At 37.4% G+C, this 15,395-nt stretch overlaps 1 protein-coding gene across 1 annotated transcript; it reads right to left on the bottom strand.

Moving 5' to 3' along the window:
- Nucleotides 1-3,879: 3,879 nt before the first annotated feature.
- Nucleotides 3,880-5,729, bottom strand: LOC113725412 (nematode resistance protein-like HSPRO2). Its single transcript, XM_027248558.2, has one exon. The coding sequence runs from the start codon at nt 5,511-5,513 to the stop codon at nt 4,068-4,070; it is 1,446 nt and encodes a 481-aa protein (XP_027104359.2). The 5' UTR covers nt 5,514-5,729; the 3' UTR covers nt 3,880-4,067.
- Nucleotides 5,730-15,395: the final 9,666 nt, after the last annotated feature.

Genomic DNA, 15,395 nt, shown 5'->3' with positions numbered 1-15,395 from the left:
AGTTCAACTCTACTTATAAAAAATTCATTGTCTCCTGAATTGTAATTATAGAAAAACAAAAAGCAAACGATTTGATCTTTGGAATTTGTTGTTTTTTATGCCCTATCCTTATTTTTTTTTCTTTTTTCTTTTCTTTTAAAAAAAGGACCTTCAATTAAAAGCTTATTATGAAATGTAAATTTCCAGCTAGCCAGCTGTAGCAGCTGAAACCGAGTCAAATTAAAAGCCGGCGGCCCTTGCATTGACCAAGCCTTATACCTCAACAAGTTTCCAGTGATGCTGGACTCTACGTCATCTAAACTCACGGTCTTTTGCAACAAGTTTCCAGTGATGCTGGATTCTACGTCATCTTCTTTTTTCACTAATAATTTTCCATGTGTGCACGGTCTTTTGCTTGTCTGCTATCCTTGAGTCCCTATCTATCAACGCACCAACAAGTTGCTTCCCTTCCCTGAAATCTCTTTGTGGACCCTGCACGTCTATATGTTACATAAACCCTTTAACCCGCCTTGCATGTAACTCACAGCTCAATGATACTACTGTCGTCTATGAACCAACCACTGACTTTTGCAGATTAATTAGGATTTCAAAATCTCAACTTCTCCTCCTATTCCTCTACCTTCTTTCATCTGCCCACCTCTTCCATCCTTCTTCAGCTGATGTTGGCACTGCAAGGCAATACAACCCTCCATACACCCGTAAGTGCTAGCTAGTAATCCTAATCAATTCCACAATTTTTCTACTCCTAACAATTCATTGGGATTAACAACAATGGCAATATTAGAAGATGGTAACATTTTTGGGTTGTGAATTTTGTCTACAGCCACAGCTTGTTTTGGGAGTGATAACTCTCAATTCCCATCAAGCAATTTGTTTGCAGCAGCAGGGGAAGGGGTTTGGGACAACGGTGCGGCCTGCGGGCGGCAGTACTTGGTGAGGTGCATTAGTGCCCAAGACTTGTGTTCCCAACAAAACTATTCAGGTCAGGATTGTTGATAGAGCACAAACTTCAGCTTCTAGGCCTGTAAAAGAGGGCACCACCATTGTTGTTGGCATAAAAACTTGATTCAGCCCCAAAGAAAAAAATTGAAGTCTTCCCTTCTCCTTCCTGTTTCTTTCCTAGCTAACTAATTATATATGGCGACAGCCAAAGGAAACAGAGAGATTTTGGAAGAAAGAATTGAGAAGCTGGAGGAGCGAATCCATAAGCTGGAAACAAACGTTTTCCAGCTAGCAAACTACTATTTTGTGTTCCAAGGAGTGATTTTCACAGCAATATTCAGTGGCTCTTCTTCCATCAAGTGCCATTTTCGTTTAATCCCTCTCTTGCTATCCCTAACCGCTGCTATTCTGAATCTGATCACTTTGTTTGTGATTGGGAAACAGTATACGAAATGCCTACACCGGCTTGAGTGGGAATACGAAGCTTGGTATCAAGAAGCTAACAAAGTGCCTGACCAGGGTCCGCAAAGAGAAAGGCAACTGATTGGCACAAGGGTCAGAAAATTCGAGCGAGAAATCGTTTTCATTGCATGCATGGTTTTGTTTGTCTTCTTTGCTGGGATTAACATTTATGGTACTATGGCGATTCTTTGTCACGAGGCATGACGTTGTCTAGTCATCTAGAGATTCTGGGTACTCTAATACACTTCCGTTACACCTATATTACACACTTACACTTCGTTTTAAAGGTGACATTAATTCAAATGGAGACACAAGTTTCACATCAATAAATGGTATAACATAAAGTATGAGTTGATCTGTGTTTTGTTCTGCTTGTTAAGTTTCATGTGTTACGATCATGCATGTAGTTTGGGCACATACAATTTTAAGGGTATAGTTGTGTGTGGCTGGTGTAATTTTTTCTTGTATAGGATATAAGAAATGAGAAGGGAGAAGAAGAATTTGAATCCAAGGCCTTAAATTCTTGGTTCCTCCATGGCTAGTGCAATTGTTCCAAGAATTGATTTACAGATACACCAAACTCTTGTACTCAAAACCAACTGAATGCTTTGGTCTGGCACGGTATGTGCACACCAGGTCTTGTAACAGAGACATCAATGTAGACATGGTATTCTCTCTTGTTGTTTCTATGTTGGAGTTTAATGTTCTCTTTCTTTTTAATCAAGAATGTGGAATTTTTATTTTACTCTTTTCAGTTAATAGATGTGTATGTAAGACTGTAAGTCCGGAGAAACCGAAACAATTAAATTTGAAAATATTATCAAAAGCCTGAAAAACGCAGATATATTTAGTCTCTTTCCAGAATTTTATTAATCAATTGGTAGTTAAGGTTAATGAAGTCAGACGTGTTTATGGGGAGTGGGACATGAAAACAAGATTATACACCAGATGATCTAGTATACAAGGCAGTACACCATAAACCTACAATTTCTTGAAATCCAATCAAGGATTCCAACATCACTGATCCAAACACCAGATTATACTTGTAGACAAACCACAATAAATGGGACTAAGAACGATCAAATGTACGAAAACTCTCACAAAAATCAGTTTAGGTTCATGAATTAGATTTTGCGGAGGATTTTGAGTATTTGAAATCTAGGTTAATCCAAATAACATTTTGAGTATTTTGAGTATACGAAAACCTATCATGAAAACACAAAATTTATATTGAAACAATTAAATTTGAAAATATTATCAAAAACCTGAAAAACGCAGATATATTTAGTCTCTTTCCGGAATTTTATTTGGGGGAAGCTTTCCAGAATTTTTGAACATCCATAATCGATCTGCGCAAAGGTGCTCCTGTATTTATTCGTTAATGTATTCTTCAATAGTTGGAATATTTGCCTTAATAATGCTAAAAAAGGGAGAAACAGAGTTCCAAACCTTCTTTTTTCTTAGGATTATTTTGATTTTGCATCTCCAAGCTTATATCACTTTTTCACTTTGCACCCTAAACTTCAATTTCGAACACTTTGCACCCTATATTCTTAACAAACCTGAATTATTTTCCAATGATGAAAATGAAGCAATTTGGTAGTTACATATTCACAGAAAAGTTTTTTTTTCATCCCAGAATTAGACTTAATGACACTCCCATTTTGTGGCGGTTGACAAGAAGAAATCCAAGAAGAGCCCATTCTAGCAACGCTGTGTGGAAAAAAATGGGCTGGAACCCATTTTAACCAAAGTTTAGGTAGAAAATGAAGGTTGGAAATTTCCATTCAAACCAAAGACCAAAAGAGTCTGACCAAAAGGGTCTGTTCAGGCTGGAAATTTCCATTCAAACCAAAGACCAAAAGAGTCTGTCCAGATTCGTTATGGATCGAAAACACAAATTTGCGTATCAGAACATTCCATCGAATTTTCTGAAAACAACCTTTGGCCTGTTTAGAAGGTGAGTTTTTTGAATGTTTGTTTAAAATTTTACTGTAGTTTACCGTAGAAGTTTTTAAAAAAATTTGTGAAGTGTTCTTAGTTAATTAACAATCTTGATAAATAGATAGATAGACTAGAAGATATTCAGAATTTAAACAAACGTCTATTTCTTCTAAAGATAGATCCCTCTTCTTTCCTTCTCTCTCTCTCTATATATATACACACTAGTATATGCATCGTTCATTTTCTAAAGTCTGAAGTCTGAACTAATTGTGTGTTGCCCGTATTACTTTACTTGCTTGGTGTGCGCGAGAGTGAGAGTGAGCGTAAGCATAACTGCATCCATGTGGCCGCTAGTGTGTGGCAAGGACCAAAATTATCGGATTTATTTGGATTGTAAGTTATTTGAGATATTTTTACTGTAGCATTTTTTGTGATATGATGTATGTGAAATAAAAAAGTAATTAGAAAGATAAAAAGGTATATTGAAAATTGTAATGATGACGTAACCAAATAAAATTAAGGAAATAATGCTCAATCCAAACAAGAATTACTGCAATTCATTTTGGCTGTTGTGTCAAAATTTTACATCACTCTCATGCGGCTCCACAAGAATTTGTATATTACATTAATCAATCCAATATCACAGCAATTATTAATAAAATAATAATTATGGAACTTGTGATGATCGGTATCCAAGCATGCCCCGTACATATCCCTGCTCACTGCCTCCGTCTCTCCGGACTGCACCACCGGCGTTCATGGCTCCAATAGTCCCCCAAGAACGTCTTGGCAGCATCCAAACTCGGAAAATAAGTGGGCTCCAGAAATATCTGAGCCAATGTATCCCCTGCATCCACCCCAACGAAGCCCTTGTTCCCCTTCGCCTCCACGCTTCCCATTACCACCACCAGCAGCTGCTTATACGAATAATAGAACCTCTTAACCGCCATCTCCACCGCCTGCAACCCCTGGAGCAAATGAATCCTCTCAAACCCATTCTTCCTCCGGTACAACTCCATGGCCGCCTCTTGTATTCTCGGCCCTCCCTTGGGGTCCACCTCCACCTCCAAAATGAAGGGCACTTTGTGCCTCAAATCTTTTGAGAACTTGGTTATGTCAACCAGTTCTCTCGACCTGAAGCAGAACAAATCATTCTCCGACGTCGCTTTAATAGACAGTTGATTCTTCAGCCGGAGGAAGTCGTCCGGATCCATCAGTAAATGGAGATCTTCGATTTGGCTCAACAGATTCCAAATTTTCTCGAGTAGCCAGCAATTACTGCAGGCGCTCTCAAACTCTCTTTCTTCGATTTGATCCGAGATTCTCTTCAAAATTTGCCCCGACGTGTAGATCCATGATTCTAAGATTTGGTGAACGCTGTAGAGCGTTTGGTTTTCAGAGTTTTGAAGATTCATGTGATCGGACGGGGATCTTTTCAGGGCGTGGAGCTCAGCCGGCTTGCACACGCGATCGTAGTCCAGGCTCGGCTTGCCGCTGAGATTCGGCTCGCCCAAGCCCAAAGTATAAGGACAGCTCCTCATCTCGCACTCGATGGAGTAGAGGATCTTCTGGGCGACGTCTTCCGACTTCTGCCACGTGGCAAGGCGAGGCAGCAAGCTAGCGTCGCTCGCTCTGCTCACCACTGTTTTATTATCTCCTCCGGTGAGCTTCCACACCTCCGCGGAGCTGCTCTCGCGAACCCACACGCCGGAATTCGATGTCAGGTCAACAATCGGCGCGGTGCCACGCGTCCTGTAGTCCTCCTCGCCTTCTTGGCACAGCAAAGCTATAATCTCGACCTGGCCGGTGGCCAGAGACTCCAGCCGCCGCCTCCATTCTCTCCGGTTAGCGTAGGGTCTAGAGTCGGACAAAACGGCTGAGATGAACCGGAAAGTAATCTCCAAGCCCTGCAGAGCCGGTTTAAGTATGGATTCGTTTCTCCAGGTGGGAACATCTTGAGAGCTCCACAGCCTTTTCAGCTCCGGAAGTCGCAAGTAGTGTTCGTAGGCCGAACAAGCCGACTCAGAAGCCGGTGATAAATCGGCGACCCGAACGGTTGGTGTAGTACTAGAAGGTACGGAGATTTGAAGCATATTGGAAAGCCTAGGAGATGTGGTTGGTATATCGGATGAGATCATTTTTGTTTTCCAATCCAAATCCACCATTGTTTCATAAAACTAATTGCTGCTTCTATATCTATATAATGGAAACGGGAAGAAGAATTTATGGTTAAAATTTTTGGGATGCTTTTTCGGTTTGAGAATGGGGAGAGAGAGAGATCGGATGGACGGTATTTATAGGACACAAAGGAACAGAGGAAAGGCGTGTGGAAACTGGAAAAGGAGGGACGGAAGTTCAAAGGCCCGGCGGTGTGCTTTTTTTAATTGATTTTCCTTCGGTTTGTGGGAAGGAGAAAATTAGTAATACAGCTAATAATTACTGCTGCTTGGGAAGCTTATCCATCCATATGTGGATATACTTATTAATTTGCTAAAAAAAAAAAATTTAATGACGAAACTGCCTACTACAGTAGGTTCAAATTGGATCGGTCGACGAAACTGCCCCTTTTGGAACTTGGAACCGTGCCCCCTTTTGGACTAGTACTATATATAATAATAATGCCTTTTACTTTTCTATTTTCAATTTGATTTTGCCAGACAATAAAATTAAATAAACAACTACTCTTCGTAATTGTTTTTTTTTTTTTTTGGGCTTGTCAAAAGCATCCAAACATTAAATCACATGCCATTTGAATCAGTACATACGCTACTCTACTTGCTTTCGGAATCTATTATTTACTTCACTAAATCGATCAAACGTTTATTTATTGGAATGTCCTTTTTTAACAAACCCCCCCCCCGCCCCAAAAATTTGGGAGACTAATGAGGAGAATTTAATTAAAGAGGTGCATTTTCTGTTCTTTTTTACTTGCACGATTATTTCTTCCTTCGCGACTGCATAAACCCATTGGTTGATTGCCAGGTGTTGTTGGTATTGGCCAATCGGGGCTACGAAAAGGTCAAATAGTCTATGGAACTGTTAGAGATTGAGAATTTTTGTTGTTTCATTACAACGTTGTTATTCCTTTGAATTAATCAAATCCAGCGTCCCTCGTCCAGCCTTAGGGTCGGATGCTTCCCTTATTCTTCTGCATTCTGGAAGAGCGGACATGTAGAATATTGGGTTCGTTTATGTCTGGATTAACACTTCTGCCATCGTTGGCTAAACAATACTGAAAGCGACCACAGAGTAGAAATGTCTCCGCCTTCCGGCGAAAACGACTCCACCCCAGAGCCGACTGTTTACGCTAAGGTTTTGGAGCTCGAAGGCTTCCAAGATTTCCATCCAGCAGTGTCCACGCCGTCACGTTAAAAACAAGCTCACGTCCCTTTTTTTTCTTTCTATTTGTCTCAATTAATTATATGCTCATTTCTTTCTTAGAAGAATAATTAGTTTACAATAATTATATCCATTTTTTAATAAGTGTGTTTATCAACAAATTTGCTATTCCATTGATCAAATGTTCTAATTGGAACAATAAATACAACACTAAAACTAGTATTAATGAATAGATTTAATATAAGAAATTAAGAAGCAAAATTAAATGTTTTGACTGCGTCAACTTCCTTGTCTTAATTTGTTTAGAAATAAAAGCATGCCTATCTTTGTGGAATGAAAGGAGTAATTTTCTTTTCATTTTCACTTTTGAGGAATGAGAAGCAGTCTTGGGATGATGCTTTCTTTTTGTTTTTTTTTATCGCAGTGATAACATTCTTATAACATAATTTATTCTAATCCACAGAAAAGATGGGAGACGATGAAAGTAAAAACTCCGTTAAAAAAAGTCACTGAAAACAGCTACATGTATTCTCGGCATGATGGTTGATCAGCCACTTAAGTGACTATGAACAGCTCGTATTTTTGCAGTTGTCGAAACTTATTTTATATGGGTTGGTAAGTGGTTTTTCTTTTTTCTTTTTTTTAGTTGGCAAGTGATTTGTATTAACATACTCGAATTTTTTTACTTAATATGATTAGAAATTACTTTCTGATGCATGCGACCAAAAGTCATCTCATAAAAGAGAGCGCCCCCTTATCATCTTGAGCAAAATTTTCCAACCAACAAAAAAAAAAAAAAATCAAAGAAAGTTAAAAGTAAACAATTTGCGGTTCAAGCACTCCACGCCTTTCAGGAGCAATGCTTCTAACTACTGTCACCGACCAAAAGAAATTCTTTCGGCACAACAGTGTGTGATGATATCTAAAATCTACGGTCGTGTTTGAATTGTAATTTTTAAATTATTTTTTTATTTTATACATATCAAATCATTATAAAAATTTAAAAAAAATAGCAATCCAAACATAACCTTGGAAGAGAAGCATGAGATGCAATTTGTTTACTTCGTGTAGCAGACTAAAGGGAGGATAATGCTTCTTTTTTTTTTTTTTTTTTCTTGGTGTCAATTCCTCGTCCAATGGCTTCATGAATGGCCGCAAGGATATGCCGTCTAATTTCCTCTCGAAAATACCTAATCACTAAATCCTTAAAAGGATATATGCTGGGGCACGACTTTTAATCCTTAAGGTTGGAGGAATTCATCTCTTAAATTATTCTATGATTTTCTACTTGGTTTTGGTTTTTAACCTTTTATATGTTAAGAAATCCCAAATTCTTTAAAGCGACAGACTCCATTTTTTTTTAAACTAAAATCTATAATTTCCTCTCGAAAATCCCTAATCACTAAATCCTAGATCCTCTCCCCATTCTGCAAACGCTTCTCTCCAGTCGAATTCCAATCGTCTCTTCATCCCCTTCTAAATATAAAGCGAAAACGCACGTGTTTGAGAAAGAGGGAGACTTGCTCAAAGTGGGAACCAAACGCAAAGACTTGTGAGCAAAAAGAATACGAACCCAGCAGAAAACGTGCCCAGCGGGAGAGAACACAAAAAAAAATTGATATTTAGTCAAAATTCAAAACTCACCGGAGAGTAAAGAAACATTAATGAATGCGATATGAGACTTCTTTTCTTTGACCTCGACTTGTATGTATCATGTATGTAGTAGTTAGAAGACTCTTTTGGAATGAAGCTAGTACCTCAACCCAACTTGACTAACGTTGGCTTAGATGAATGTTTTGTGTTAGTAATTTTTTTTTTTTTTTGGCTACATATCTCTGTTAGTAATTTAAACCATTGTAGTGGTAATTCACAAGTTAGGTAATTATATAATTCTGAACATTTCCTTTATCTTACCCAATCTTTATTATATTTATTTGCATTTTTTGTAATATTTCTTATATTTTATAAATATAAAAAAATTCAAGATTTATAGGGCTTTCGCCTCATGTCTCGAGGTTTTCATCCCACTTTTTTTTTTTTTTGTCAGCAACGATACATTTGTATAACCTACTCTATCCTAATATAGGGGAAAGGGAGAGCCTGAAGAGGCTGTGGTAGGGGGCTAGTGAGTATACAGATCCAACTAGACTAAGGGAGTGCTCTGGTACAACTCTTAAATTTTTTTCGTTATAAATGAGGTTTGAACTTTCACATACAGCCCAAGGAGGGACTTAAGCCCCTCCCTGATGGGTACTGAACCATTGGCCCAGTGGTTATCCCACTTGAACGGACATAGAGCATCCCATCCAACACTTTTACCTTTTAAAACATTGAGTTTGTTTGGATAGAGAGAATTTGGAAAAAAAAATGTTGCCTCACAAATCTTAATTACCTTTTTATCTTCTCAATTACCTTTTTATCTCACACACATCACATTACAAAAAGTGCTACAGTAAATATCTCAAATAAATCATCCAAATAAACTCTTATCCAAACAAACTCATTGCTTTTGCATGAAGTTAAAGAGGGTAACACTTGTCTCAAATAATCTCATTTACGAAGTAGTGGAAATTTTCCACTTTGTGGTAATACAATTTTTATTCAAATGAGATTTTTTTAAAAATTTGTCCATGCAAAAAAAAAAAGACTCTAGAAAATCTCGAGCAGCATGTAAGCATTTTTTTTTTTTGATTAATCATGATCCGTTTTAGCTGGAGATATTAAACAAATATCGAAGGATGTAGAATGGTCCCGGAAAAGGCATTAGATTCAGTTTAAGTAATGATTTTTTTTGAATCTTATTCTAATTAATCAAGTGTACTTTTTCATTTGAGACCTGTGAATGTTTATGTGCAAAGTTGAAGCTCTTGTCAGTCAGTTTCTGGATTCAAGAGTCACATCAAATCTGTATTGGGGCCTTCTTTTTGTTTGTTTATTTGGTTTGTAAAACAGAGAGTATTGTCTTTTGCCCCCAAGTCCATGTGACTTATTAGGCTGTAATTGTTCTAGGTTGAGATTACATTTTCGCCTCTCTTTATATGACATGTATTTGAGTTTAAAAAATACATTCCATGAAGTACCTTAAGATTTTCTTTTGTGATATGATATATATGAGATAAAAAAATAATTGAAAAGATAAAAATATGTAGTGAAAATTATAGTAATGATATAAGTAAATATATTTGAACAAATAATTTCTTGCCCAAACACACTTCGTCGAATTGTTTTGGTACCAAACTAGCATTCTCAAGTGATGAACTAACCTACAACCTAAAAAGGAGTCGGAAACGTTGATGGTAATAACTTTTCCTTACCACAACTTCAACCATGGATCCAAGTATCAATGTGTTTGGATTGCCAAGGATTCCATTTTATTTACACTTTATTTATGCACATTGATTTGTTTGTATCATTAACATATTTTTTAATTATTTTGTTTTCTCACATACATGATATCCAAAAAGTGTTATAGTATTTTTTTACAGAAATTGTCTCAAATAATTTACAATCCAAAAACACTCGTACTATTTCCCGAATCTGACAAATCTCCTAGTACTTCCGTGAGATCATATCCCGTCTTGAGTAACGTTCCTCCAAGATAGCCGACCTGATGATGTAGTTTCCAGTTAGGGTATCCACCAGAGTTCTACCCTTGTAACAAAAATGGAGAATAACCCAACAACTCAAATAAGGATTGGAGCTTAAAGTGGGATCCGGTCCTTTTTTTTGGACAAAAATAAAATATCCCGTCTTGAGTACAAATACCATCGTTGACAAAATGACGGGGATAATTGTTGTAAGTCCATTGTCTATTGTGTTCTTAGTTCTAAATGAGTAATAACCGCCAGGTCATACTGAAGTTGGCATCGAATGATTTGATCAATAAATAACTAGACGTACAACATTGCTTGAACTCTTTTTTTTTTTTTTTTTGTGGTGGGAGGTGGGGGAGGGGGCAATTTTGTTATTAACGACATCATGAGGGGTTGTCTCATTATCGTTAATCTTTATCTTTCCCATAGGGGGCTAGGGCGGGAGTGGGGGGTTGGGGGATGTCAAATCGGCGGCCTCCAAAGAAAAGGAAAACCATAGTTGATGATTTCCGTTGGTTTTGGATAAGTGTCCAAGTCGAACGTTATCTTTGCCCAATCCAGAGATCCACTCCACTGCTCCTCCAACATTCAAACTTAGGCGGGGGCAAAAGGCAAACGACCGAGTTGGACTCAATCTCCGCGTTTACCGCTTCAAACCTCCAGACCCCACCCGCCGGCTTTTCCCACTTGTTGACTTCTCATAGGCAATTTTTTTTTTTTTCTTTCCAGCTAAGCCAGAGCGAGCCAGCCAGCTTCACTAATGAGCTAATCACGCGACCCATTTTACATGTGACTTGCTCCGGAGGTGAAGTGGTCTGTATGTCCGTTCGGCATGGTGATCACGTGTTACTACCCGTCCCTCCAACCTGTCGTCCGTATGTGGACGGACACATACGGTACGATTGGCGGTTCCAAAATCGACGCTCCACGTGGCAATTTGGCGGTTGGGGTCTCAACGGTATGTTTGGCTTGCACGCCGGGATACGGACAGGCGTCAGTTTATCCACTCATACCCTAACTCAAGGGGCAGCACCGGTGGTAGGCCCCGCCATCCTCGCGTGGATTCCCCGCCAACTTATTATCCAACCGACGTACTCTGTAGACTAGACACCACCACTACTTGATCTTTTTTTTAAGGTATAAAGAATTTTTGTTTGATTTTATAAATAATTAGTGGTTCTTTCCATACGAACTTGGGAGTTGAAGAAGAATGAGAATGGTCTTATGATCCGCGTCCGATGCTTAAATTAATCCCCCTAACGCTTTGACGCGGGCCACGCAGTGTGTTTGACATTTTGGATTTGATTTCTAGACAAGTCTGCTTCGTTTGACAGCCCTTCTAGTTCTAGGGGCATACATGCTCCATACTCCCATGGCGTTTTTTAAATCTTTGCACAAATCGAAACGGGACTCCGTCACGGCCGCCTTGTTCGAATTGTATTTTTTTTTATAAAATTTTAAAAAAAAATTTACTGTAATAATTTGATATATGTAAAATAAAAAAATTATTAAAAAATTGCAATTGAAATACACCCTTTATCACGAGCTCTTGGATTGGGTATGTTATTATTTGAAACTTTCTTTGGTTTAGAATATACAAATATCACATAATTTTATAATACTGAAAAAAATTCAAATAATGAAATATCCAAATAATTATTTGCATTATGGTCTATGTGATTTGCATTCATTCTCGAAAGTTACAAAATGGAATGGACAACGTACAACAACTAAAAAAGAAACTATGAAAATGGCTACCAAAACTGAAAAAAAAAAAAGAAAAATACTTGGAAGCAATAAATAGGATAAATTTTTTATATATTGTCAAGGAAAAAAATACGAGCAGTATTAATATGTCTCACATAATCTAATTTTAAATTTAAAATTCATAATATATAAAAATTTAATACTAACAAATAAGGGCTCACAGATCCAAAAGATGGAGTCGGTATTTCTCCAAAATGCAATGCATGGGAATGGATAATGGAAACCAACAGGAGAAAGAGGTAAACCGCATATCCGCGAATAAGCGGAAAAGGAAAAAAAAATTATATGTGTATGGGATTGGATTAGCGCAAATGTGAATTGTCATTTGTCACGCTTTAGGGTTAGTCAAAATGAGCTGCTGGTTCCTATTGAGGAAGCATGTTCTTAAATCTATGTCATGTTATGTTCCAGTAGTTATCCGATGTTAGTATTTTGTATTACTATATAAACACCTTTTACCGAAATTGTCAAGCCAAATTGTGGCAGCTGGTCTCGCCCAAAAGTTGTCCACAGCCTGTAACTTTTTGTGATCTTTAATTCCTATCTTGCAACGTTTTCTTTTTAAACAAAAGTTATCCCTCGAGTAACAGTTCATTTGCATTATCAAATCACTTTTTTAATTTATATAATTTATATTTACCATCATCTTTTTATCTCGTATACGTCGCATTACAAAAGAAATAAAAAAAAAAAACTAGAGTCATAGGATATCTCAAATACTACGTCTGTATATATCCAAAGTGAAACACACAAAATGGGAGAATCTTGTCGTGCTTGGTGGAAAAGGCCAAAGAAATGAAGCACAAAATCCATGGATGCATTAAGTCAATTGTCATCATGATGCTATGGATTGGTTCCCTCAATCAACTGTATTGGTCTATTAACAGATTCGCAATTCTATGCATGCATTGCGTTCTTGATCTTAAGCGATTCTAAATACATTGAATTCAGCGGTTGCTTGCTCTAAAGGGCAGAACTGTGCATGGATTCTGACCAATACGGGGACGTAAATTAGGAAATCAACCTTTTCATTCGGGCATCTAATAGTAATATCACCAGGACATGGACATGTGGTTTTCCAATTACCATGACGGTTCGTGAACAAAGTCCCTTCTAGTATACATCCCCTTTTCACAAGATCATCATCCGTCCGGTACATGAACATTATTATATGCGTAAATATACCTTATTTTGGTGGGGGAAAAAAAAAGCCCAAAAAGTCAAAGACACCGCTGCTTCAAACATTGGATTTCTTGTAACAAGAAAGTTTCTCATGGGGGATAATTTCCACCTTTCGATGGCTAAATTTTCTTTTTTACTGTCATAAATCAAATCAAGATGTGATTGTGTGTTTTTAGTTACCCAATTGACTAGGAGTCGTTTCGGGTGTACGACATGACATTATCAAGATTAAGCTCTAACACTGAAAAGTTTCAGGCTCAATTATATTCGGTACCAGTAACGACCGCACAACATCTTGGAAATCAAAAGTTCCCCATTTAACGTCCAATACTTGATTTGCGTGAATGAGGCAGACAAGTTATCCTACTCTCAGTTTCAGTGCAATTTGACGCAGTCCCACTTGTAATACTCCCTCACTTTTTTTATAACTGTCGTTTAAGGTTTGTACATCAATTAAGAAAAGTTTTTCATTACTTAAATCTGTACACTACTTTCCTTTTGTACCCTCATTAATTGTCCAATTCATCCATGTTTTCTCTCACTAGAGTACTAAATGATACTGTTTTACTAGGCCAAAAGTAATGTAAACTAACTCCTACCAAACCAGAAGTAGTAATTAAGAACCCTGTATTGAAAAAGAGAGATAAAAGGGTAAAATTGTGAAAAAATAATTAATATTGTATGGAGATAATAAAACGACAGATAAAAATACACTAGAGCAAATTTTTTAAACGTCAGTTATAAAAAAAATGGAGGGAGTAATAGACAAGCAAGGCAGGGCAAAGCTAGACTTCTCATCTTTTTTTCTTTCTTTTTTTTAACTGAAATGATTGGATTTTGTTAATAGAGAATTAATTTGTATAATTCTTGAGCAAATGCTCATGTTGAACTTTACAATCGCGTAATGTGACACGGAGGGATCCAACATTCATCATCTTGCGTTAAGCTAGCAGCATATTTGCTAATCATTCTACTTCTTGTATTACTTTCATTTGAGAACAAAATAAATGAGCATTTCAAAAACAACAAGCTGAAGCTTTGGATGCCCTCCAAATGAGCAAAAAGTCTGGCATGCCATGCTTGGATTGCTTGTTTTCGTTCGAAAATATTATTGTTTTCCGTGATCACATTTCCCTATCAACTTTTTCCCTCACATATATCAAATCGCTACAGTAATTTTTCTATGAAAAATGACGGAAAATACAATCCAAACATCTTCAGAAGATATAGCAGCTTTGGTGATGAAATTTCCTGCCGGTGCATATAGTACATATGGAGGACATTTACAGTTGTAGCTATTAAATTTACCGGTTAAAATCTTTTACGCTTGTTGGTTGACTCATAACTGAGAGAGAGGAGGAGGAGGAGGAGGAGGAGGAGAATAACATGAATCACAGCAGCAGCTCCTAAGGCATCAGCTTTTTGTGTCTTTTCTTTGTTCTTTTAGTTTTTCCGCCTCTGAATAAAACTTTAAGGCATCAATCAGTCTACAAAAGCAATACTAGCTTACTAGCAAAGAGGATCTTATCAACGATAACTTGAGCTCGAACCATTCGGTGTCGTTAAGGTATAAATTCGTTGCTTAGAACTTTGTCAGCGAGTAGTATTTTGACAAATTGCCTGCCAAGTAAAATTAGAAAAAGGTCCTGACAGGGCACAAGAAAGAAAAAGTTAAAAAGGAGATGAAGAACTGCAATCTTGATCTCATTCATTGTGAAAGGGAATATGGTACCTCATCCGACAACCTCAAATTCATACCCCACCGGCTATACAAAGCAGGGACAAATCAAAGCTATTTTTGATTCTATCATCAAAGAAGAGGATAACTCAGATAATATGATCTCAGGTCTAAATCAACTGCGGATGATGACTCTTAAAGCAAACCCATGCACAGGTTCAAAATGTGCAGCCTGTATAAGCTGCATTTAAGGCGTTCACCATTTTTTGTTTGTTTGTTTGTTTTCAAAAGGAAACCTCCGTGTAGCAATTATTATTATATTTTTTATAATGCGTGCCACAATGACGATTGATGATACTCTTTTTTCAGATTTACTGGGCTTGCATTTAAACACTCTCTCTCAATTGAGCTTCATTAAAGGAACAAAAAAAAAAATACACATGATATCTATCTTATAGTTCAATCTGAGCGTTGAACATTTAACACCT

The sequence above is a fragment of the Coffea arabica genome, chromosome 2c (genome assembly GCF_036785885.1).
Source record: "Coffea arabica cultivar ET-39 chromosome 2c, Coffea Arabica ET-39 HiFi, whole genome shotgun sequence".
In the NCBI taxonomy this organism is placed as follows: Eukaryota; Viridiplantae; Streptophyta; class Magnoliopsida; order Gentianales; family Rubiaceae; genus Coffea; species Coffea arabica.
The sequence above is the reverse complement of the archived record's forward strand: the minus strand, read 5'-3'. Positions and strand labels throughout refer to the sequence as shown.

Bases quoted from the DNA above. Each gene is read 5' to 3' on its own strand.
- LOC113725412 (XM_027248558.2), bottom strand. From the start codon at position 5,513: ATGGTGGATTTGGATTGGAAAACAAAAATGATCTCATCCGATATACCA.